At 41.4% G+C, this 24,891-nt stretch overlaps 2 protein-coding genes across 7 annotated transcripts in view; one reads left to right on the top strand and one right to left on the bottom strand.

Moving 5' to 3' along the window:
• Positions 1-24,891, top strand: part of LOC6617644 — a 77,130-nt gene that overhangs the window by 43,125 nt on the left and 9,114 nt on the right. For 2 of the 6 annotated variants that reach the window (XR_004362452.1, XM_032725102.1), the window contains exons 1-3: positions 7,438-8,354; positions 17,745-17,936; positions 21,730-21,803. Coding sequence is in view for 2 of the 6 variants with exons in the window: in XM_032725102.1 (XP_032580993.1) it covers positions 7,643-8,354; positions 17,745-17,936; positions 21,730-21,803 (978 nt within the window). In the remaining 4 variants the exon portion in view is untranslated. Of the gene's footprint in view, positions 1-7,437; positions 8,355-8,802; positions 8,845-17,744; positions 17,946-21,729; positions 21,804-24,891 lie in introns of those variants that run through there. The other 4 variants (XR_004362453.1, XM_032725103.1, XR_004362450.1 and 1 more) reach the window with 3 other exon arrangements.
• LOC6617646 lies at positions 6,238-6,868 on the bottom strand. Its single transcript, XM_002041923.2, has one exon. It carries the CDS (start codon positions 6,719-6,721, stop codon positions 6,353-6,355), a length of 369 nt encoding a protein of 122 aa, XP_002041959.1. The 5' UTR covers positions 6,722-6,868; the 3' UTR covers positions 6,238-6,352.

Below are 24,891 nucleotides of genomic sequence, written 5' to 3'. Positions count from 1 at the left end.
CTGGCGACTGGCGAACTGGCGCGTTGAGCATGATGATGACGATGATGGCAACACTGGCAGACTGGCAGGAAACACGCGCAAACCCATAAATACAGGGACCAGATAGGAAAAGGCCAGGTGAAAAGCGGGGCAGGGAGTCGTCTCCCTCGAAAGTGGTAAAGGCTAGGAGCGAAAGGTACATAAGTTTGGTGTATCGGGGTTTTGGGTTTTCCACTCTCTCGCTTTCGCAAATAAACGTGCGAAAAACGCAGCGAAATAGAAAAATTAGACAGCTGGAAAGGACCCTATAGATACGCTCGCAGAGAGCAATATGTCCTGCCAAATATAACTGGGAAATAAAAATATAACCACACAAAAATTCGGAAAAAATGAATACATAATTGGGCCTATGTGTTAACAATCAATACTGTCTTTAAAAACGTTCAATTTCTGATTTTTTTTAGCATTGAACTTAAGCCTACTAGATTTTAGTTAATAATTCGTTAATTGTCACTCGAATATTTCTTCAAGTGCACTTATGTTATCCAGTTGGGGTTATGAAAACAGTTAGCTGACTTGGTTGGTTGCTTGCATTCCAGCTGCTGTTATTTCAGTCCCACCTTTCCACCTTACCCACCATTTTCCCCCCTCCGCTGCGGAAAAGCCGAGAAAATTCAGTTGGTGGCGTGGGAAGGGAAAAGCACTCGCTGGCGTTTTGCGAAAAGTGTGCCACAGATTGCAGCAGCTCACGTGCATCCCGAGCAACTTTACAACCATGTGTTTGTGTGGCCAGAGCAGAGGTGAAGGCATCCAGATGACGCTTGAGCCCCATATTTTGCACTTTGACGGCTGCCAAGCCAACACGAACGCATAGCCAGCCAACCAGCCAGCCAGCTACCCACAGTGAGTGCCAAAAGTAAGACCACAAAAAATGACACGGAAAAGAAATGATTTTCAGGGGCTTAAAATGAAATTTGCCTGCCTGCCTGCCGCTCATCTATGCCTATGAACTTTGGGGCTTAAGTTGGCTTAGGGTATCCATTTACAGGGAGATATTTGCATAATAAAGGCCATAATATTTATATTTATTTACCTCAAACTCAATCTATTGCAATAGGTATAAAGAAATATGTAACAAAAGGTTTTGTAAAATCTTTATATTTTATTTATTTTTTTTTTAATAAGAGAACAACATTTAAGTGAGGTACACATACTTTTAACCACCACTGTTTAGTTCTAAACACATATTTGCCTAGATCACCATGGTGTTGCGCTTGTGGGCGTGTCATTACCTCTGCGCCACTGCGATAACCAACCTCATCAGTTTCCAATGCCGGCGGCGATTTGTTTTACATTCTGTTGCCTCTCGAGACCGAAAAATCCAGCCATCCCCCTGTCCCACTCAACCACTTATCCACCCACTGCACCACCCAGATCACCCATCCACTTATGCGCACCACCTACTTTTCGGGCGTTGCGTTTGTTTGTCAGTTCGTTTGCAGCTCACAAAAAAATGGCAGTTGCCCCATTCGTTCACAAATAAGAGAGAAAAAAAATATAAATAAGTAAAGCATATGCAACACAATATTTCATGGAATATATCAAACATGGAAATTTGATTGGTTTCTGCTCTCAACAGATGCACCAGCATACAAAGTGCTTTTGAGCTGCAATTTCTCATTGGCGAGAGTGAAACACCCGAGTTGCCTAAAAATGCACGAATGCAAATAGCTGTAACGACTAACGGCTATCCATTGGTGCTTAAACCGCGCTATTCTAGCGTACAGCGCAGCATATTACTATATGCTTAACAAAACAATGTGAAGCAGTAAAGTGCGTATTTAAGAGGGTATCCCTTGTGTCGATTTATTATCTAACAGCTACCTATAACCCCATCATACCCCATATTCTGCCACTTTGTCTTGGCCGTTCGCACACAGAACGCAATTTATTATGCAAAATCAAAATATGCTTGCCAACAACTCACACACATGCAAAAGGGAAAAGCTGAGTAAAAACCAGAGCAGATGCCAGGAGGAAAAATGTTGGCTGTTTTTCTTTTTTCGTTTGTTGTCAAAGGGCAGGAACTTTCGATGAGTTGAGAATTTCTCGGACCAAACTGACATGACGCCGCCAAAAAGTCCATTGTTGTTAGTTGGCCGGTTAAGGGGGTACCCGGATATTTTATGATTTTTTTTCTTGTTATAAAATAATGTCAACAAAAATCCAATTTCCTTTTACCTTCCCGTTTGAATATTGCGCATACTTATTGGTATGCAAGGACTCCAGGAATCTGCGAGTCCAGGAAGTCGCGAGTCGAGTCCTTTAGCCCCTGGGTATTAGGGCTGCAGGATGCAAACGGGCGTGGCTGCGGCAGGAAGGGGATGGGGTTTGGGCTCTACCGAAGTGCACTTGACATTTTACTGGGATTTCGTGATGGTGGAGCCGATATGCAACCGCAGGAGCGAGAGCTGCACTGGAATGCATTTCCCGCCTGACTGCACGTTTTGCTGCTTGTTTAGTTAAGCGCCTCGGCGTGCGGTGTACGTGAATGCACTGCGAGAAAATCCCTCGCCTCGCCATCGATTAGCATTCGAGCGTGTTTGTCCTTTGTGGAAAGTGAGAAATTGCCGGGTGGTTTTAATTTATTCTGCTATTGCATGCCATTCAACTTGTTGAGCGTGACTTGTTTGGAGTCATAAAAAAAAAACGTTTTATTGCGGGTGGGAAAAATGTGAAAGCTCAATTTACCTATCAGTTAACTCAACAATGTTGTAACTATGCAGTATTTCAAATCGAGTTCTAAGGTAAATAATATGGTATTCGTTGCATCACAACGTATTATATTCAGTTATGGGAACGAAACTCGTTATTAAGGGGCATTGCTGCAGTCGATCAACCAGCAGGCAGGAGATTTGTATTTGTTTTCATCATAATTTTGTGCGGTTTGGCTTCCGTTGCAGTTTACCTTTCGAGCGGCATATCCGCTTTCCGTTTTCCGCCGCACTCCATCATCATGGCGAACGGAAAATCAGGCGGAGGAAACTCGAGACGTTGCTGGCACACGATTATTGTGTATTGTTATAATAAAGTTCAGCTTAATTTCCTCTGCCGTTCGTCGGTGGTGCCTCCATTTTTCATGCCCCATTCCATCGCAAGCCATCTTTGCCTCACGCTCAAGTGCGTCTAAGTATGCGAGTCCTTTTGTTGTCCTCTCTCACCTTTCTCTCGCCGATGTCCATGGCCATGGATCCATGGATCCTTGCACTTAATTTCCCCCCATGTTCACATGGCTGCTCCTCGACCATGTCGACCATCTCGCCATCGGAGAAGTGTTTGCCCTGCACTCCAGTTTTTGCTCAAGACCCCGAGGAGACTGCCACCTGACCTTCGAAATCGAATGCGAATGGGAGTGGGATAATGGTTATGGGGAATGTGGGTGACGCTGGAGACGCTCGAGATGCCCGGCATTAAATGGCCTGGGAAGGCGTGTCGTTTGGCCATTTCCCATTGCCCTGACTTTCCCTGTAAATTGTAATTTATTTCAATCTCATTTTAATAGATATTTATGCTTTGTTTTCCATTCGTCGTGGTGCGGCGCATTTAATGCTTACATTTCCGGACATTTCAATAAATTAAGTTGCCCCCCCGCTTCACGCAGCTGTTGTTGTTTCTTTTCTGCACTCGATTTGTTGACAGCTGGAAATGGAATTGCTGAAATGGGCGTCATGGATTTCAGCTTGTCTTCGGGCTGTCTCTTTGCCAGCACACGGTGCGTATGCTCGATATTTGGGTAAATCAAGTTTAAAATCTACATTCAATGGCATTATTTTCAGCTAATTCCGATAAACGGTTAAAAATGCTTTTCTTTGTACGAATTTCCCTCGCGATCTCTTAGAATAATCTAAACAAGTCGCCCCCATTATCATTTTTCATTTTAGAGCGGCAATTGTAAAATGGTGCAACGACATGCCGTTAACGACAAGCACTCAAAAAATAGAAGAGGTAGCTTAAAAGCTTAACAAACTAACGACTATTAAGGGTTCGACAACGACGAATAAAAACTGGCAGCAAAGTGCTCCATTTTTCTTCGCGAACAGAGCGACTCCACGCGACTCGACTCAACTCGCATTTAACAAGAAAATCACATTAAATGTTGTTGTTATTGCCGGCGGGTTGCACTTGCATTTGTTGCAGTTTTTGCCGTTGTTTGCTAGTTTTGTTGCACGTGGCATCGTCGACGGCAAAATGGGTGAAATGCATAAATCATTTGGCAAACAGGTGCTGGCAAAGAAAGCAAAAGCAAAAGCACTGGCAGCAGCATCGACTGCAATTTTGCCAAGTACCAGGACGAGTGCACACACACACATGCACGCACCCACACACAAAGGCACACACACACATACATACCTGTTGTCCTCGACAGGGATGCCAAAATAAAACCAAAAAAATCACAGCAAAGCTGATGAATGCTTTCACACAATTCAACTAAGATTTAGTTCAATACCAAAAGGAGTAACTTTTTACTTAGGCACTTTAAAGGTTAATAATACATAAATAAAAATATAAAATCAATTAACGGATATTCTAAATGCTATTCCAAATGTATTCCAAATTAATTAAATTCTATATATTCTACCGTTTTTTTTTTCCTTCTACCATCTATACTTTCTAGTTTGGAAAAATGTCAAAATATTGGTCTAAAAGTAAATGGTTAACTGGTTCGAATATCGCCAACTTTGCAACACTGTTCGTGGTGCAAGGTTGGCGGCATAAAGTGTTCAGCTCCTTGTTGCTGTTCCTGCTGCTGCTGCTGTTGTGCAGTTGCATAAGTCTATCAATAAATAATAAATTTTTACTTCATTGAATTTGCAAAAGCAATACGTTTGATAGACTCCAGGCCGAACGCACCGCACTCCTGCAGCGCCCCAAACGACTGGGCCAAAGGATGATGTGCATGCGAATGTGGATGCTGCTGCTCCTGATCCATTTGCCAGTTGCCAGCGAACCATAAATGATGCAACTGCAGCTCCAGATGAAATCCATCGCAACGGCTTGCAAATGTGCGAACGAATTTCTTTCCAAAAATAATGCTCCCCAAATGGGATTCCACTCGAATCGTTTATTGTTGAACGGTTAACGGGAAAACTCTTTAGCCACCGAAAATTTAAGTAGCCATCTGGCTTTCTTTAAAAAAAGGGCATTCAGCCAAAGATCAATTGCTATGATATAACTAACGAAAGGATTTCTGAAAACACATCATTTAGCTAAAAAATTCATACTTTCAATGAATTCAATTTGCTATAAAGATTCCAATAAAAGATTCCAATAACCATTTTGTTAATTTAGAAAAAATAATTTTTTATCAATTTTCTGATTTTTTGTAAGGGGTAACATCATAATTTTTTGCGAAAAACTGACAAAAATTTACATTTTAAACTGGGAATGCTATTAGATAGGAAATTTTATGACGAGTTTAACAAGGTATGGCATTCCATATTTGGATTCATAACTTGATTGTTATGAGCAAAACAACGATTAATTTATGTTGAAAAATTGGGGATTTATTTTGTCAAAATTTTGATTTTTCGAAGAGTTTAATTTACTATAACTTGGCCAAAAATATTCACACATTAAAAAAAAATACTGTTTTATACAGCTAATGATCCAAATAAACTATTCCTATCACAATTTTTTTCATTTAAAAAAATGTATTTTTTTCGAATTTTCTGATTTTTTGTAAGGGGTAACAATATCATTTTTTGCGAAAAACGGACAAAAATTTACATTTTAAACTGGGAATGTCATTAGATAGGAAATTTTATGACGAGTTCAACAAGGTATGGCATTCCATATTTGGATTCATAACTTCATTGTTATGAGCAAAACAACGATTAATTTATGTTGAAAAATTGGGGATTTATTTTGTCAAAATTTTGATTTTTCGAAGAGTTTAATTTGCTATAACTTGGGCAAAAATGTTCACACATTCAAAAATTATTTACTGTTATTATACAGCTAATGATCCAAATAAAAGATCCATATGACCATTTTGTTAGTTTGAAAAAATTAATTATTTTCAAATTTTCTGATTTTTTGTAAGGGGTAACATCATCATTTTTTGCCAAAAAAGTATAAAAAATAAATTTTTAACTGTGAATGCCATTTGAAAGACAATTTTCTGACGAGTTCAGCGAGGTATGGCATTCCATTTGGCTAACTATTTACCTTCTAGGAAAAAGAAAAAATACGAATGGATTGGTTTTGTGGGGCTTTATTATTGTATTTGGGGCAACTTGGTGTTGCGGGTTAGCCTATTCAAATAGCCAGTTGGTAGATAAAGCTTCCTGATCCTATGTGAACTTCCTCTGGTCTAACCACAGCCAGGACCATCGCTGCGAGCGCCCTCCATGCAGGGATACGGCTTGCATGTGGTGTTGTTGGAAGACGACGCACCCTGATCCGCTCCAGCGCCCGCTGCTCCGCCCATACGAGCGGCGGCGGCCAGGACCTCAACGGTGCTATATATGTTGGCCACGATTAGCATTCCGCCCGCAGCTCCGCTTGGCAAGGTGTTGGCATCCGTGGCATCCATTGGAGAACCATTGGCGTTCGTAGGAGCTGGCTGACAGTTGGGCGAGCATTGCTGGCCGGGAATCTCGGGAATGGCGCACGCCTTGCTGGGATGTGGGCCAATGTAGAAGGGATTGAAGGGTTTGTCGTCGGACTCGAGGGTTTTCATGGTGATGGTGAGCGCAGCAGCGATTAAACGGCAACGGTAGAAAATGTGGAAAAACACGGAGTTATTCACACGGAAAAATTTTGAATTTTTTTCGGCTCGTTTTCCGAACTGTTCGGTGTAAGGTTTGCCCCAATACTGATCAAAAGTCCCCCATGCCGATATATCTATGCGAGTTTCATTGCAAGGCCTACTTACTTGGAATTACAAGTGTTTCATTTAGTTGTAATATTTTGCATAAATTTATTAGCTTACAATATTCCTTAGCATCTCAATGGATGTACATACATGGCAACTAAGTTAGCCGCAATTTACTGAGAAGGCAATTGTCTAGTTTAGTGTATCATTTAGTAAATAGGATTAAAATGGGCTAACAAGTGCGCTTACAACAGCTTTATAATTCACACACACGCATGCACCCACACTAACACACACACACACACACAAATGCAACGCTGCTGGCAAATGGAATAAATGAAAATTCCTGGAAATAGTTTTCTTTGTTATTTACTCTATTCCGATCAAATTAAGATAATTAGAAAATAATATGGGAACACAATAAAGTTACCAGCTTCGAAAACATTCGGTACTGTTTGTTTATACAGTTCTTAATTTCTAAATTAAGCTAAAGAAAATGCGATATTGATCGGTTTAGAAACTAATGCCTTGGTATCGGAACTAATATATATTCTGCTCGATTTTACTCGCTTCTCGCAGATGCCGCGCCGCTTAACCCCTATCTGCCTAACAAAGTCACCGCCGTAATCATGTAACTGTCCAACATGCTACTAAAACTACTAAAACCAGCCAGCGACAATTAAAGCCAGCCGCTAGAGAGGATCGGGAGCAGGAACAGGAGCAGCAGAAGGAGGTGGAACTCTAGCCGCTCCAGCAGTACAAAACAAACACTGAGAGTAAAACATCATGGCCGGGCCGCAGGTGCAGCACAGCCAGCGACCGAATAGCGCCTACTACACGGGTCTAAATGGTGGCTCCGGCGGCGGCGGAGGAGGAGGAGGAGCTGGAGGCGGCGGCGGAGGTGGTGGATCCTCGGCCGGAATGTCAAGCAGTGCATCGCACACCGGACTGCATGCCCTGCGCCAGGTGAGCAACGAAACGGAGCTCATCTACCGTGGAAGCCACAGCAATGGCACCGTCAACGAGCTGCCCTCGAGCGCCCAGCATCACCTGCTCACAGGTCGAGCGGTCCAGCAGCACCAGCACCAGCAGCAGCAGGTGCATCACCAGACGGTGAGCAGCATCGCTGGCACCGGATCCAGTGTCACAGATGCCCTCATCAGCACCATTAACTCCGGCGGTGGTGGTCCCTCCGGCAGCAGTTGCTCCACGGCGGCATTGGGCATTAAAAAGTCCAGCACGCAGCGCAGCATCGAGATCATTGTGGACGCCAGTCAGTGCGGCAAGGAGCTGGTGGCCAGTGGTCCGGGATCGGGTGCAGCGGGCTCGGGGGCAGCTATTGTCTCCACCCTGGACGTGGAGGATGTGGAGCAGGGCGGCGGCGGTCAGGAGTCCTCCTCCTCGCATAGGAAATCATCGCGCCATCGGCATCGACCGCTCCACCGGCGGCTGATCACCTATCTGCGGAATCTCTTCCAAGGCAGCACCACACAGAATGGTAAGGCAGCTTCTGTATGAGGAGCAACTGCATCCACTTGGGCATTTCATGCATTTTCCTAGGGTTCTAGGGTTGAGCTAGATATGATTTATGCAGATTTCTTGTGAGGAAAGAGGGAAACACAAAACTTTTGATATTATGAAAAGGTTTTCTAACATTTGTCAGTTCTTAAGAATTATATCATTTTAATTTTTGACACCTATTGGTATCTACTTATAACTTTAAAAAATTAGTTAAATTTAACCATTCTTGCAGAAGAAAATTTAAATATTACCATTAATGATTTCTGTTTTTAAAGAGCACTTTTATACTGTAAAGTTTTAGTTTTTCATAAGCACTCTTCGACTTTCACCTGCCATCGCTGCATCCTCTGTTTTTATTCTTTTTCAGGGTGTACTTTACATATTTGATTTTTTCTTTTTGATTTCTGTTTTTTTTTTCTGTGTAGCTGTGAGAACTCTGCTGGTTGCCTTGGGCTGCATCGCAAAGCGTAAGCGGCAATGTCTGTTCTTCACCCGTTGGACCCCTTAACCCTTACCCTAACCGCGCCGCCTTTAACCCGATTGTTTCGCCGTTGGCCATGACTAACCCCTGCCAAAAACGTGCTAACCATTTTCAGTTTGGGTCAATTCATGGCCATGAATCCACAGCCGTTGGCCTGGCCGCGTTGCAGATATACATATTTTTTTTTGTTGCGCATCTTGAGGTTGGCAGGCGGGAAAAAACGCTCGTAAAACGCGCCTGCGGTTCCGCGGCTGTTTTTGTCGCCTGGCCGAAATTTATGCATGGAGAACTTTTTTTTTTTTTGGGGCGGATAAATCATCACAGCGGCCTTGAATGGATTTTCTATTGAAAATCTATTAGGCGTTTTTTGTTGTTGTGGGCGAGCCCTGAAGCTGGAAATTGCTTGGCCTCTCTATTGTGTTTGAAATTTTATTTACGAGTATTTTAGATCTGAGGTGATTGCCGTAGGCCAAAAATAATTGTTAAACATTAAATTGAATTTCGTTTTAGAATGCTTTTATTGTTATAAAAAATGTGCTCTGCCAACACGGCGTATGATTTATAACATATTACTCATGCGCAGTGTTGGCATTCGCATAACATATTAAATTTCCTAAATATTGTTAAGTAGATTTACGAATTTGAAGCCCAAATCTTTTTGCCTGTAGCAAAGGCACAATCAATCAAATTTGTATAAGTTCTTTTATTTTATTGGAAACCCTCAACGGATTGTCGAGGAAAACTTTGGCATTGTTACTTTCCAATTCGATTTGATTTGATTTAATCTGAAGAGCAACGAAATCCTTCGCTTAACCCTTTTGTGTCTGCTGTGTCTTGCATGATTAATTATGGAAATTGATGGAGCTCCGGCTGCTCGTGCTCCCCAAGTTGAGATTGCATTGATTGTTTACGGCTCAACTATGAGCGGGGATCCCCATCGCTGCTTTGGCTCCTTGGAAGTTCACTCAGCCATCGAGTCCTTCGAGCAGCTTCTTTTGTCAATTTGCCCGCCCAGAGCTCTCCGGCTCCATTCTTGCTCATCCTTGTTTTTTGTCTGTTCCGCTTAGTTCCCTGCCATTCAGTATTTTCCCTATTCGATTTTCCCGCCCAATTTTCATCACCCACCTCCCCTCCTCCCCTCAAGAGCAGTTGGCAAAATGATGAGCTCAACATAAAAGTTGCATGGCTCATCCTGAAAATTGAATGCAGGAACGGCTGGAGAGGAAATCGATATGGAAAACAATATAATATTTGTTTGTCAGAGCTTCGAATTCAAATGTTTTACACTGAGATGAATATGGGGTTCATTTGATGCTATATGTTCTACAAATTTATTTATTTAAACATAACTATCTAAATGGGTTAAAAAATATTCTAGAATTATTTTAAAAAAGGTCTTACACTTATTTACTGTTTAACAATTAAGTTTATTATTAGTTATTTAGTAGCTTTGGGGATAAGGTATTTTATATGTTTAATTATGTCTTGATTTGATTCCGATGGAAATTGTGGCAGTGGATCAGGGTAGCTGGCCATGGGTAACTGTTGACAATGGCAGTAGACAAGAAATCGAAACTCTCGACTGAAATTGAACGGGTGGAGCAGGGGAACTATGCATCTCAGTCGCCCACACTTGACTTTCACCACTTTCGGAGAAAGTATTTTCGGCATTTGCAATGGGCGACGGATTTGCAGCTTGGCCAGCGATGAGAAGCGGCGCAAAAGTTTTATTGAAAAAGTTTGATGAATGACAAGTTGGCTTCCTGCGAAAAGCAGCGACTCCATTGCGCCAGCAGCCCCAAAATAACCACCCAAAAAGTCCACCCAACTTTCGGCACTCCATTTCTCATACCTCGGCTCCACGGCTCCATACCCAAGTGACAAATCGCTGGCTTATGTTATCAAATGACATGGCATTTAAATTTTATTTAAGGCCAGAAACTTTAATTGAGTTTAAAGCGCGCGCAAATTGAATTTAAATTTGTTTTAGTGGGCAAACTTGTTGGCGGCGAAATAACGAGCATTTGTGGTGGTCATTTGGTGGCAAATTGTGCACAAAATTGTTACAAATTAAATTAAAGGCTTATGGTTATAAAATCAAACGTATGCTTAATATACATATATTTGTAAAGGCATTAACAATATTATTTATTTTTATTCTACTTTTGTTCTATACTTACATCTCTAATTGATCTAGCGCTTTTTTAAGTTGTCCAATTTAGTTCTCGCCCATTCCATAGCTCCACATTCGAGCCCCAAAGTCAAGGACATTGAGAATCCTTCGTCAGCCTTGGCCGCGACAGGCATTTCAATTAATTACAAGAAGGGTGGAGCAGATGGAGGCTTCCATGGCCCGGGGGCCACGAGGGAGATCAGGAGGTCCCAAAGGGGGAGCAGAGCTGAGTATCCTGGCAAGGCTAAAAATATACGGACTCAAATGAAAGCGAGCAAAGTTGCAATCGAGCAAAAAATATAAATTACTGAAAAGGGCGCTTCTGACTTAGGTGCACGGCATAAATATTATCATACGAATTTTTATTTATATTATAATGAAATGTTAATAATTAGAAAACAATATTTTATATATGCTGGTATAAATTTCTATAGACATTATTATTTTTTTACTAGAATATTTCTTCGGGAAGTGTATGAAATTAAGACAGAAACAATTATGGCGCGTGTGTGTGCGTAGGTTGAAAATAAATTGAAGCCGCTGCTCGTTTTGGCTTTGGTAACTGGCTTACTCCACTTTTCCGTCGGTTTGGCTGCGTTCTACGGATTTCCCTTCGTGTTCGCTGGATGTTTTGCTTCTTTTCCATTCGCTTCTGTTTTTTCGCTGCCAGTGCCGCTGGCTGCATTTTATTGTCCTGTCCTTTGCCATCGCTTGCTGCCTTTTATTTGCTCCCGTTTTTCTGCTGCTTTATCCTCGGGGCAGCTCAATCAGTGTATTCATCTTCCTGCGTCCCTTTGCCCTTCTGCGCTTTAATGCACTTGATAATTTCTTCATTATGCCACGCCCACCACACCGATGTCTACACTTTGCGATGCCGGAATCCAGAGCCTGGAAGGTAATTGAATCCGTTGTCTGCATTTTGTGGTCGCTTCATTTTGTGCACTTGAGGCACTATTTCGGCCGACTCTGGCTTTAATTATGATTTCATTATTTGCTGTTTGTTCGCCGTCGCTGCTGCTTATTGCATATAATTTTTAATGGCCACCGCGATGTTTTAAGTGCAGCGAGTCCTTTGAGACCCGCTTACCCCAATGCCCCACTGTCGGGAAGCACTCTCCTCCACTAGCCAGCTCCATAGCTCTGCCAGCTCCCTGTGTCACGGTTTTGTTTGACTGTCTCTTGTTACTCGCTTCTTGGCACACTTTCTCGCCTTTCACCGTCAGTCGAGCGAATGCGGAGGTGGCAAGGATGTCGCCTGTCGGCGGCGGTAACTGTGTCGCAACTTGGCTTTCATACCCTGTAAATGCGGCTCAGGTGGTCGCCTTCGGATGCGAGAAATTACAACAGCAGCAGCTACTGTAAAAAAAGTTTATACCTATAAATAAGCAACACTTTCACAATGATCGGAAAGCAGTGCACCGGAAGTGTGTTGAGAAAGCAGTGCTCAGAGTGCACTGCTTTACATTTTAGAAGGCCATCTTGGCTAGTTCTATAGAAGTAACCAAAATGGCTGAATACTTTTAAACCAAATTTTTATAAATTTTAAGTTTAAAAATATTCCAGGGCACCAAGACTTCGAGGCAGGTGCCCGACTGCTTCGCCTTACCTCGCCTTTCGTGTGCATATGCATTTAAGTGTCAGGGCCTGCCACATTTTAATTTATTTAAGCACATTCGGCGCGGCCGTAAATGAGTTAAGTGCATTTCGGCTCTCACATTATCTGGCCCCTCGCACACCTACGTACATACATGCATACATATGTGTGCGTTGGTGTGTGAGTTTTTATCAGGGGGCGTGCAGGGATTTGGACACGCCCCCTTTGTGGGCCAGCAATTTGTTTTGCCCATTGTCTGAGGCAGCGACTGCAACTTGGATCCAACAATCACGACCGCAAAAATGCGCAATAAAACAAAGCAAAAGCCGAAAAAGTTTTTTCATTAACCCCCCCACACCGCGCCGAAGCCACCCAAAAGCTGCAACAATGTGATGGAAAACATGGCACAAAGTTGCACTGCTTGCATTTCATGTGTGTGTGCCGCCTGAGGAGGAAAAAATTATACGAAATTAAATGAGATAAGTGTCGGAGCATTGTCTGTGCGGCAAACTTGCAGTCCAACTTTTTACTCGCCTTCTTTGCCAGTTTTTATCCCCTCCGTTTTTTTTCCTTTCTATATTCCTATGTGCTGTCCATGTGTGGATAAATCTGTTTTTAGTGGGATTTTCGTCTTGACGAAAAAAAAAAGAAAGCAGTGGGAAAGGGAAAATGCGGCTAAAGTACACATTTCTTTATACAAAAAACTATTTGCCCAGCTAAGACCAGTAAATGAAAATCCTCTGGCTTGAAGTGAGGCTTTAAAATGTGAGAGCGAAGAGCTTAGGTTGTATTGAAAAATACATACGCCAGAAATTTGGATCCCAGCTATTTAGCCTCTTAAATATTTAAACAGTCGCGGATCAATTTAAAGCTTGGCAAAATAATTTATAATTCAAAAGTTTTTCATATCAAAAACAACATTGCTAATTTTCTGCAATTGAATAACAAGCTTAATTTTCTAATAAGCACTTACGCACTAAAATTCAGTTACTGCAGCTGCCAATTAAGCAGTCTCTCCCACTCTCAAGTAATTTTAATTTTTAAGGAACATAAAGAAGTTCAGCTTTCGAAATACCAAAAAAAAAAATTCAATAGCCAGCATAAAATGAATTTCCTTTTGCACGCGAAGAGCGTTTATATTCCAACATTTCTTTTATTTGTTCGGTTTGCCGATCAGAAAAGCAGGAAGAAAGCGGAAACACAGAGATAAAAATTAAAGCAGTAAAATCAGCCAAAGGCATTTGAAGATGCTCTCCCTCCCCCTCTCTCACTCCAGCTCTCTCTCTCTTTCTTTCTGTGTGCATGTGTGCGTGTCTGAGTATCTGTGAGTACTTCGATTGAGTGCGCATCTTCAAAGGCATTCCACCGGCCAGAGAAACCGCCCATCTTCCGCCACTCCCCAAAATATAAAAAATACATATACATATATATATTTTTTATTAATTTGCCCTTTCATAGTTGACAAAGGTGGGGGGCGTGGCTGTTGGCGAGGTAAACATTTGGAAAAACTGCAGTCGCTGGCACTTATCGACATGCCGCACACTTGAAATTGAACGAAAGCAAATATTTTTACTGCACAACAAAACAGAAACAAGAACTGCATACCTAATAAAAACCCAAGCGGTGCCACACCCCCAAAAACCCAAAAAGGGGGCTGTGCTGGCTGCGGTTTTTCACTTTCTGCAAATACAATGGCAGTCAAAATAGTAGAATATATTAATACAAAAGGAAATGGAAATGAAATTTCCTACAAGAAAATAAAATAAATTTCTTCAAATTTTAATTTGAATAGAAGGCGACCCAATTATATACTATATATATTTTTTTTTCTTAATTGACCACTATTATTTTGGCCCCAGCTGTTTGTGAGTGTGTGTGGTGCAGCATGCAAAAATATTTGCACTTGACTGGCGGCTGCTGCTGCCGCTGTTGCAGCGGAAACGGAAACATGACACCTGCGCAGCCACACACACACACACACACACACACACACACGCTCGCATGCACATACACACGCATAGGGGAAAAGGATGGGGCTAAGCGGGGGCGAATGCAGACAACGTTGGGCAAACAAACGCAAACCGAGTCGAGATAAACAGGAACTTATTATGCGAACTCATGCAAGATGAGGTGAGTGGGCGGTGGGCGGCAAATAAGTGGGCGTGGCACCGCGTGGTGGCACTGCAATTGCAGTTGGGTTCGGTTGTTTTGTGCTCTATCTGAAATTACACGGACAACAATGGCAATCCATGCACCAACTGCCCGCAAATGCCCTGCCACTGTCATCCTCTTGTTTATTGTTATGTTTGCCAATTGCCAGAGCACAGCTGCCACGCCCCCTACCCCAGCCCACCGCCTTACGCCCAGCAACCCACACCAAATGAGGCATGTGTTTTCACACCTTGACCCCAGCAGGTGGCATCGAAATAAAAACCAAAACAAAAACCACAAAAGCCGATTAAGCGCAACGCTCGAAGAGACTAGTACTCAGTAGTTCGAAATGAAAGCCACTTTTTCCTTTCCATATATTTTCTTAATATTTCAGCTCTGTCAGCATATAAGCACTTATGAAACATAAAATTGCATAAAATAAAAAATGACATCAATTGGTTAAATATAAATGTAGACTATTGTCAAGTGGCCTAGCATGCACTGCTTACCCTGTTCGGCAAGCAGTTTGCCGAAAGAAACGTTGCCTGCATTTGGGCGCTGTTTGCGATTTATTTTGTTAGAAATTCGTTTGTTTTTCGCCCAACAGCTGTCGCATCATCAACGCAAACCGTTTTGTTTGTCGCACAAATAATTTAGACATTTACGTGAGAATTTAGCGCCAGCAACTGATAATAAAGTGGGACCCAAATAAAAAATGAGGCCAGAGGACAGAAAGAATTGAGGGAAAACTTTTTTTGGTATATTAAAGGCAAACAAAACGCCAGATGCCAGCTGCACATGAATATATATTAGACTTAATGCATTTCGTCAACAATTTGCTCACAATGTGAGAAAGATGCAAACGATGCCAGAGACATAAAACGCAGAAACCCAAAAGAATGCGAATGCAAATCCACTCGAGTGGAACGACAGAAAAGATGGCAATGGAAATGGGAACGAGAAATAAAAAGGAAGCCATAAAAACAGACAAAGTGAGTGTCAGTGAGAAGACGAAAAGAAATGCCCGAAGAGAAACCAAAAGGAAAACCGATTGAAGTAAATTAGTTAAACGAAGAGCAATTTTATGCGAAAACCCTGTAATATACATATGTATAAACATAAACACATATTCATATATTTTTTAATTTGTCATAGCTACTTTGTTTGCCTTCAGATTTTTTAGTTTTTGATTAAATTCCCTGTGGAAAGTAAAACGAAATATATAAGCGCTCGACTTTAACTCTCCAATTTTGACCAAAATGAAAATGCATTTGCACACGTGTGTGTGGCGTAAGCCAGCTAGCAAATTAAAAACTAACGCCAAAGGCAACGACAACTGCAGGCCGTCGTCTGCAGACCACCCACTACCCACCTCCCACATTTTCCACCCCCCTTACCCCATGCATTTTTTACCCTTAGCCTTCCCTTTTCCCCTCCGCCTATCCTTTTGTTACCAGGTGGAAACCTGCTTTTCGGACGCTTAGCATGGCCAACAATTCAACGCCCTTGCCTAGAATTTCCCACTCTCTTCGCTTCCCCCCCCCCCCCCCCCCTCTGTTTTCTCCCCCGCCTGGTCTCATGCATTTTTAAGCAGCCATTTGTCAAGCGCGTGAGCTCAACTCACCAAATTTTCTCTGTGTGTGCAACTAACTGTATGAACACTAAAAGAAAAGGTTTCATACCAGAGCCAAATAATAATAAATATGGAAGCTATAAATATATAAAAGCAATAAATATGTATATAAATATATATATATAAATAAAAGAATAAATAAATATAAAAAATATAGGCACATCTCTAAACTTGACAAACAGTTGAGACAATATATAATAGAACTATTTGTTTATTAAATTTATATCTAATTAGGCCAAACATTACTCTTGGCTTCACTATTCCTCTGATTTCCAAGACTATATACAAAGTATGCCCCAAATTGTTTGCAATGCAGTTAAAAGTAGTCGCTGTGTGCGTGTGTGAGGTTAAAACTTTTAATTAACTAAAATTGAGGCGTCTCAGCCACAAAGAGCATTTTTTTTTTTTGCCGCTCACCATTGAAAAGGAACCACGCCGACGCCGAAGTCAAAGTCAGACCGAGGCACAAAAAAAAAACTCAAGCGGCTTTTACCTTTTTGGTAGGAAACCCAACCGCCCAACTGCCACTGATAACCACACCCCCCTTTGACACCTGCCACGCCGCCCATGAAGGCAGCTGGGAAAGTAGCGAAAAACTTTCGACAGGCAAAGTACAAGATACTTAAGGCAACTGGCAAGTCAATTCAAACACTTCGAGCGACTCAACAGATCAAAATCGCGTGTGTCGCTTTTTTGGGCAAAAGAGGTGGTTGGTAGGAGGCATAAAGGACTTTCGAGGGGTTTTCTAGGGGCCTTCTTACGGGCATCTTGTGGCAATAGCAAGCTGGGACTAGAACGTGCCCCAAAGGCAACGAACGTATTCATGCTGCGGATTTGTCGTACATCAGACAACTGCTCCAGAAAATTTAAAAGAATTTGTATTCTCGCAGTTCTGCCTTTAGACAGCTCAGGCAAAATAACTAAGAGAACAACAATTGAAGGCTTTAGGAGGCATGTTCCCAAAGTTAAAAGACGATACATTTCTAAGAAGGAGAGCTTTCAAATTGGACTTTGTTGAATATAAAATATTTCGTTGCACTGAACCACTCGAATCAAAGGAGATTCCTTTAAGATAGATTTAAGATACTTTAAAAGTTGAACAGCGTCATTGCTTAGTGACTTTTAGTTTGTAAGCTCGTAAAAAAAATACTGCAAATCATTGTCAATAACAATTCTGGCCAACAACTTTTTAATGACATTAATTTGATTGCTTTCTTCTTAAATTTACTTAAAACACTATTAAATTCTACAAAAATACCTGAAAAAATTATTTTAATGCACTAACATAAGCTTTGCAGCCCATTTAATGTGTGAATTTTCCGTTAAAACTTGCAGATTCGGAACTGGAGGAGTTCGAAACGCCGGCAAGGTACAGGCCCGACTCGCTAAGTGCCCTGAGCCGCGCCACACGCTTCACGGAAGACGAGATCAAACGAATTTACCGGGGATTTAAGGCTGAGTGCCCGACGGGCGTCGTCAAGGAGGACACCTTCAAAGTGATCTACTCGCAGTTCTTTCCACAGGGAGGTTCGTGCGGTACAGTATACTTTGTTTCGTTAACCCTTCTGACTTGAACTAGTGATTACTAACGCCTGCCTTACTGTATTGTTGCTCTTACATATCTGCATTAGCGCCATTTAAATTGCGATAGCGATTAGCCGATAGCACTTATCGGTCGCACACGCTAGCCAAACAGTACAGTCACCACCAAAACATCGTGTAGTTCGACTTGCAACATCCCGATCTCGATCTCGATAACGATATCGATTTTGTTATCGATCTAGATGTGTGTGTTCCAGTTCCGTGCCTTACTATAATCTAGAATTAAATGTTGACTTTGCAAATTAGTTCTTTGTTGTGTTTGTTTTAGTGTTTGTCGTTTGTGTTGATGTGTTTTGCGTGAGAGAGTGTGTGTGAGAGTCACATTATTTTCAACGCTCTTAAGTTGAATTTTGTGTACTTTATATTTCTTCAATTTGTTTTATATCTGTTGCTTGCCAACATACAATTCACTTGTAAAGAAACAAATTAAGCCCATCCCAAAACTGCCATTCGTTTCCAACACTTAACACCAATTGATTTGGGCTAAACTGGGCGAAAGCGGAAACGGAAAAGCGGAATTCGAATGAAAATGGAAATGAAAATGAGAGTTACGATTAGCAAAGGACCACAAAACAAATGGCAATTGACTGGAGATTTCCCACCGACCCAAGCACTTAGCCCCCCAACCTCCAACCTTCGTGACCAGGAGAAGTGAACCCAAGCCAAAAGCCATTGATAAAACTGTATGACCCATGGGCGGGGCAACCAAAGAGTTGCGGATGATCATCGGGGAAAGCCAGTTCATCATCATGCGGATGATGAGATGAGGATGGGCTGGAAGACCGGTTGGCCAGGGGAGTATTGGGAACCCGAGGATGATGCTAATGACGATGCTCGGCTATATTCAGACTGGCCAAAAGGCGACTCTTTGTTTGGCCGGGCCGAGCTGGCCCTTGGCTTCTGGAAATATGAAATGCAGAAAGCAAATTAGCAAAAAAGCATAAAAAGCAAAATCATGTTTCACAAGTCGCGGTCGCAGAGGGGGCGTGGCAGCCGAGCCACCCACTTGACCTCGTTTGAACAACAAGTGAAATTTTGTTCTGCATTTTTTACTTTTATATATTTTTTTCCCTTTCGGTTTTGCCGGGCTCTCTGCCTGTGCACAATTTACATTTACATTTGCAAAAGCTGAAACTGAAGATGAGACCGAGGATGAAAAGGGGATGGATTCTTTCAGTGGCCGGTAACTAACTGAATTTCTGATAGATTACTGCGGGCAAGGGTCTGCTGCGGGCTGGGAATTCGGTTTGGGATAAGGGTTTGTTGCCAAAAAGAAAAAAAATAAAATAAAATGGGGAAATGGGAGAACAAGAATGTCAAAGAAATGAAATGTAAAGAAAAGTTGGGGAAAGGGTTGAGTTTGTAGCTAATTTTCTTAAAAGCAAAATTACACTTTTTTGACTTCTTTTTATTAGATTAAACGTGACAAATCTCTGTATTAGATTAGACGTGACAAATTGTTAGGATTTATTTTTAGCAGGGCAATTTAAATAGCTAAATGATTATATATATATAGTAAATAACTGAAGGGTTTTAGTTGCGTTAGCCCATCAGCTAAACAAATTGAGTTCCTTCGATTCGCACAAATTGGAGAATTCCTGCGCACCTCGTCTTTCAGCCAGACATGGGCCATAAATTTCGTTAAGGCCGCTTGAATCCAGTTCGGGAAAAGTTATTGCTACACATGTTGCGACACTGAATTATTATAATAAACCTATTTTGACTAGCTACAATGGTGGCCAACACCAACGCCCATTGACAGACGGAAACGGAAACAAGAAATTCGCAGTATTTGCTCCCAATCCCGAGCACGCCTCTTATTCTTCATCATGTCGGCCGTTATCTGATGAAAAATAAATAATGAAATCATTTTTTATTTTGATAAGCTGCTTTGCCACACACACAACCAGCCAGCCACCCACATACGCCCACACACACACACCACACACACACGAGACGGGAAGAAAAAAAATCATCATCAAAGATGGTGATTTATCACTTGGGCTGTTCTCCTCCCTTTTTTTTCCCTTTGCTTTGTTTTTCTCGCGGCTTCTTTTGGCAAATTTCTGCGCAAATTTTATAACAATTTTTACATGGCACATTTGCAGTCATTTTTGATTTGGCACGACGCACAAAAAACCCAAGGAGCAGATGCCATCCTTGCCATTGAGCTGTGACCTTGTGGGCGTGGCTCCCTGCGTCATGCGTCATAAAAGGACATTAAGCATCAAATAGCGACAATAAATTTTGACAAATAAATTTATACACCCGCGCGGTACGTGAATACAGTGCGATTCACGGTTTTAAGGCGCTGCAAAGTTTAAAGTTCAATCCCCAATTTGTGTTGGGACTTTTGAGTAGGCGGAGTGCTGGGAATTTTTAACAAGAAGATCTTGATTTCAATGTGTTCTACAATGTGTTGAAAAAGTACAGTTTACAACTAGTAATCGCAATAAGTCACAGATACCATTTAATTGAATGGAGTGCTCATTAACCAGAAACTTTTTCCACTTAGCAAGCTAGTAAACTTGCTCCCAAATGGAGTTATCGACTGCAAAACTGTAAACGCAACAAAATTCGGCAATGGTCTGAACTTTAGCTTTATGAGTTCGCGTTTCAAGAAAGACCTCTGTGGCCCCGAATGTCATTTGATGGGGCTTTATGAACTGACTTCCTGCCAAAAAGGTGTAAACATTGTGAGCGTATAAAGACATAAGAAAAAAACTTTGGCATCAAGCCGTAAACATAAACGCGAATCGTAAAAAAGTAGCTGAACAAGCGAGAGCAAGCGCAATAATCAAAATGTTATGTGATGGCCAGATAAAGAAATTTTTCTGACAGCGTAAAACGCGACGGGGACACTAAGTGCTCTGTTGAAAGTCGGAAAGTCGGCGATAACAAGGCTGAAGAAGCTAGCCGAAGGGGAAAAGTCCCCTGAACTGGCAATACCCTCATAAGTAGGCAACACTTTTTCAACATCAGCCACAAGCAGTGTGCGCAAGCAGTTCTTATCAGTAGACACAGGAGACACTCGCATAATTAGCTGCAAACTGTTTCCCATTCCCCTTTGACCCCATCCGGTGAAAAGTTTCGGCTACCCAGAGTCCCAAAAAATGTTGAATTTTCCACTGATAAACAGCAAAGACAAAAAGCACAAATACTAACAAATAATAGCAGCAAGTGGAACGAAAACATGGAAAAACTTTTGCGGTTGACAAAACTGAAAGGAAAAGCTAAAGTTTTCACAGTGAAGACGACCCACATAGAAGTTGCGCAGCAAGAACGGGCTCCATCGAACTATTGAACCGCTATCGCTCCCTGCACTGGGAAAAAACAGGACTTAGTTTTATTCAGCTTTGAGATTGAGAAAGAAAGAACATTTAGTTATGGTTTAAAAGTAACAAAGATGTTTATTTACTTACATTTTTAATATAAATGCTTTCATTTATTTTGTTTTATTCGATTTTTCTTGTTTATTTCATTCAAGTGTATTTCGTATTATATTTGTTCACCTATATGTGTGTGTCTGTGTATTTGTATGTGTAGCGTTCATTTGATAATGTTACCAAAACTTTAACCGCTTGAGTTGAGACCTAATTGGTCGACTTTTGCCAGCATTTGCCAGCCAACCCGCGGAATGTCCTTATTTAACGCCCTTCTTTTCTTGTTTTCATTCAACCAACCAACGTCGAAAATGCGCCACAACCAACATAAACAGCCAATCCAACCTTATACGCCCACTATGTATTTAATACACTGGATCAGGATCACAGCGGCATTGTCAGCTTCGAGGTAAGTTAGTACTTTTGACTTTCAGTACCATACAATTTATTTCTATTAACTTCAAAATACTTAGCCATAGTTTAACAGCAGTGATATGGCTTAAAGTTGAGGTACACATTTGTTAATATGCTTGGTATGTGACTGGCTAAATTCTCAAATTGTGTGAAATATTTCCATATTGATTAACGAAACTTGGCCTTGGCCTTGATGATATCCACAAATTCTATGTGAAAAGTGCCATGTCGCCAGCACAGCTTTTCATTGCTGTGGAAATTTCGCAGGCCCTTTTCCCTTCGTGCGACATCAAAGTGCGTCCTGCGGCCAGAGACAAGTATGAGAAATGCAATGGGAAGCATTTGAGCAGCTTATTTCCGTGTGCGATATGTGTGTGTTTTGGATCCTGACCAGGTCTCCTCATCGCAATCTCAATCTCGCTTCCAATGAAGAGCAACTAATGGAGTTCGGCCGTGTGTCCTTGGTCCTCGGGCTAAATTGCGATTTAGATTGGACCATCGGGAGGAAATTGAGAAATTGTCTTAGAAATCAACTTTCGTACAACAATTTGTGGCGCCCACTTCTTTCTGTCGGTGCCATTTGCAATTTAAGCGAGCACAAGGAAACACACTGTCGTGCGAGTGGGCTAACATATACCCCAATAGCTAGCCATTTGTGGGGTTACACTGGCAGAAAATATAGAATATCAGAATGGTAGATGATGCAATAGCATCAATGATTCCAATGTGAATATCTATCGCTGTTGCCTCAGTTGCTCATAATCAGTTTTAATATGTGCGAGTAAGAATTACTTTTTTTCGCAGCGTATCTGCACTCAGTTTCCGTCAGATAATACAGCATTGCTAAAATTTATAACCAACTACATAATTGAGCAGAGAAGAGTGTGGCCATAGTTGTGATTGAATCGCATCCTTGCCGCACATCGCCGGCTATCGTTATCGATAATTAATCTTGCCAATTGAATGGCCAGGCAAATGCGTAGGACTCGACTCGAGTACACGGACGGACGTCTAGAGGCTCTAGCAATTCAATTTAATTTACTCGCTGCGCCTCTTCTTAATGTCCGGACGATGATGCGGCGCAAAGTGAAATTGTTGAGGTCACCCGGTGGGTGGGAGTTGTGCGTGTGGGTGCTGTATGATGGGTGGTAGGTGGAGCCACACGATTCTGGGGAGGAACAGAAGCAGACTCTGCGGACTTAAGTACAATGAAATTACTTTAGACATTTTAAGTATAAAATATGGCTGACAGCCGAGTCGAGTTGAGTACAGTTTGCTTTGGCTTGGTTTGAGGCAGCTACACGGCAAAAAATATAGATTATTTCTTTGAAAAAAATATGGGAAACTATTTTTGGCCAGAAATTCAATTTTCAAGTTACCTTTTTTTGGCTATAACTGGACTAAAAATGGTCACAGAGCAAAAATGAGTACCATTTTGTATTCCTTACAACCAATACTAACAACCCCTTTCACTTTTAAACTGATTTTGTAAAATTAATTTTTGGCCGAATTTTCGAATTTTTTGTAAAAAAAAATTTGCGAAAAATTTAAAAATCCTAGAATTCCCAAACTTGAATGCAAATCGATTGGGATTTAAAAAACAAGCTCGACGAGGTATGACATTCCATATTTGGGTTATTATTTCCAATGTTTTGATCAAAATACCAAATATTTTATTTACAAAAAATCTGGTAAACTATTTTTGGCAAAAAACTGAAATTTTAAATTGGCTTCTTTGGCTATAACTCGACTAAAAATGGCCACAGAGCAAAAATGAGAACCATTTTGTATTCCTTACAACCAATACTAACAACCCCTTTCACTTTTAAACTGATTTTGTAAAATTAATTTTTGGCCGAATTTTCGAATTTTTTGTAAGGGGTACCATCATCAAAATTTGCGAAAAATTTAAAAATCCTAGAATTCCCAAACTTGAATGCAAATCGATTGGGATTTAAAAAACAAAGTCAACGAGGTATGAAGTTTTGGGTTATTTGGGTTATTATTTCCAAAGTTTTGATCAAAATACCAAATTTTTTTTTCACAAAAAATCTGGGAAACTATTTTTTCTCTGAGTTTAACTGCCAAACGATTTTTCCCAGTGCAGCTTAGAATCAAAAGTTGTGTGGCATCGTGAGTTTCTAAATGAAGCTGATTTGGCTCAGAGGGGCGGTAAAATGGGGGGCTATGAAAGGGGGATGGCGCCAAATGACGCTGCAAAACGCCCCCGAGAACAAGAGCAACAATAACAACAAGAAGAAGGACGGGCTGAGGTCAATGGGGCCACATCTTCTCGGCCTGGTAAGCGCCTTTAGTTACGGTTTATTAGTGACAGCGACCAGGGAACAGAAAGTCGGGGGAACAAAGAGTATCGCCAGATAGATGTTTAAGCGCTCTATTAACTGGCTCAGCATAAAAGTTGTAATACGCCAAGTACACACTCAGACGCCAGACGCCCCGCATTAAAAGAACACCACCGTCCCCTGCCCCACCACAACCCATCCATCTTAAAGGACATTCAAGTTTTTGGATACCGAAAAGTGTTTGGTCATTTGGGGGAGGCAAGTGAATTGGGTCGAGTACTAAGTATATTCGCAGAAAACAAAGGCTGAGTTTATAAGGTTTTAGCATGCTTTAGTAATAATAATTTCCATTAAAAACACAAGCTCCTTAAAGTTGCCATCAGTTGGAGCTTAAAATTTAGACTGCAACAGTTTCTCTAAGTCCACATTAATGTAAGCAGTATACTTTCCTTATCAAATCAATTAACAATTAAATTTAAAAGCCATCTAGCTTTAAAATACTCAAATCGGCATAATTTTCTGCTGTGACATTAGCATATTTTGCGAATTAGGCAAAATTATTGCTCATCAAAAATGGGAAAAGCTTGAATCGTCCATGGAAAATGCAAAATGCATTTTCACAGCATTTTCGCCCGCTTTGGCTGGATGGGGGAAAAGTGCCAAGATACCGAAAAATATAATGCTCGAAATTCGGAAATCAAAGTGAAATGTCTCGAAATTGAAATAAAAATGCTGGCGGCCTGGGGGGAAAATCTATAGTTTGCAGCGCATTCGCGTGTT

This window comes from Drosophila sechellia, chromosome X, assembly GCF_004382195.2.
Source record: "Drosophila sechellia strain sech25 chromosome X, ASM438219v1, whole genome shotgun sequence".
In the NCBI taxonomy this organism is placed as follows: domain Eukaryota; kingdom Metazoa; phylum Arthropoda; class Insecta; order Diptera; family Drosophilidae; genus Drosophila; species Drosophila sechellia.
Note: the sequence above shows the minus strand (reverse complement) of the source record. Positions and strands in the feature narration are given on the sequence as shown.

Coding starts and splice junctions, on each gene's coding strand:
- LOC6617646 (XM_002041923.2), bottom strand. CDS start 6,721: ATGAAAACCCTCGAGTCCGACGACAAACCCTTCAATCCCTTCTACATT.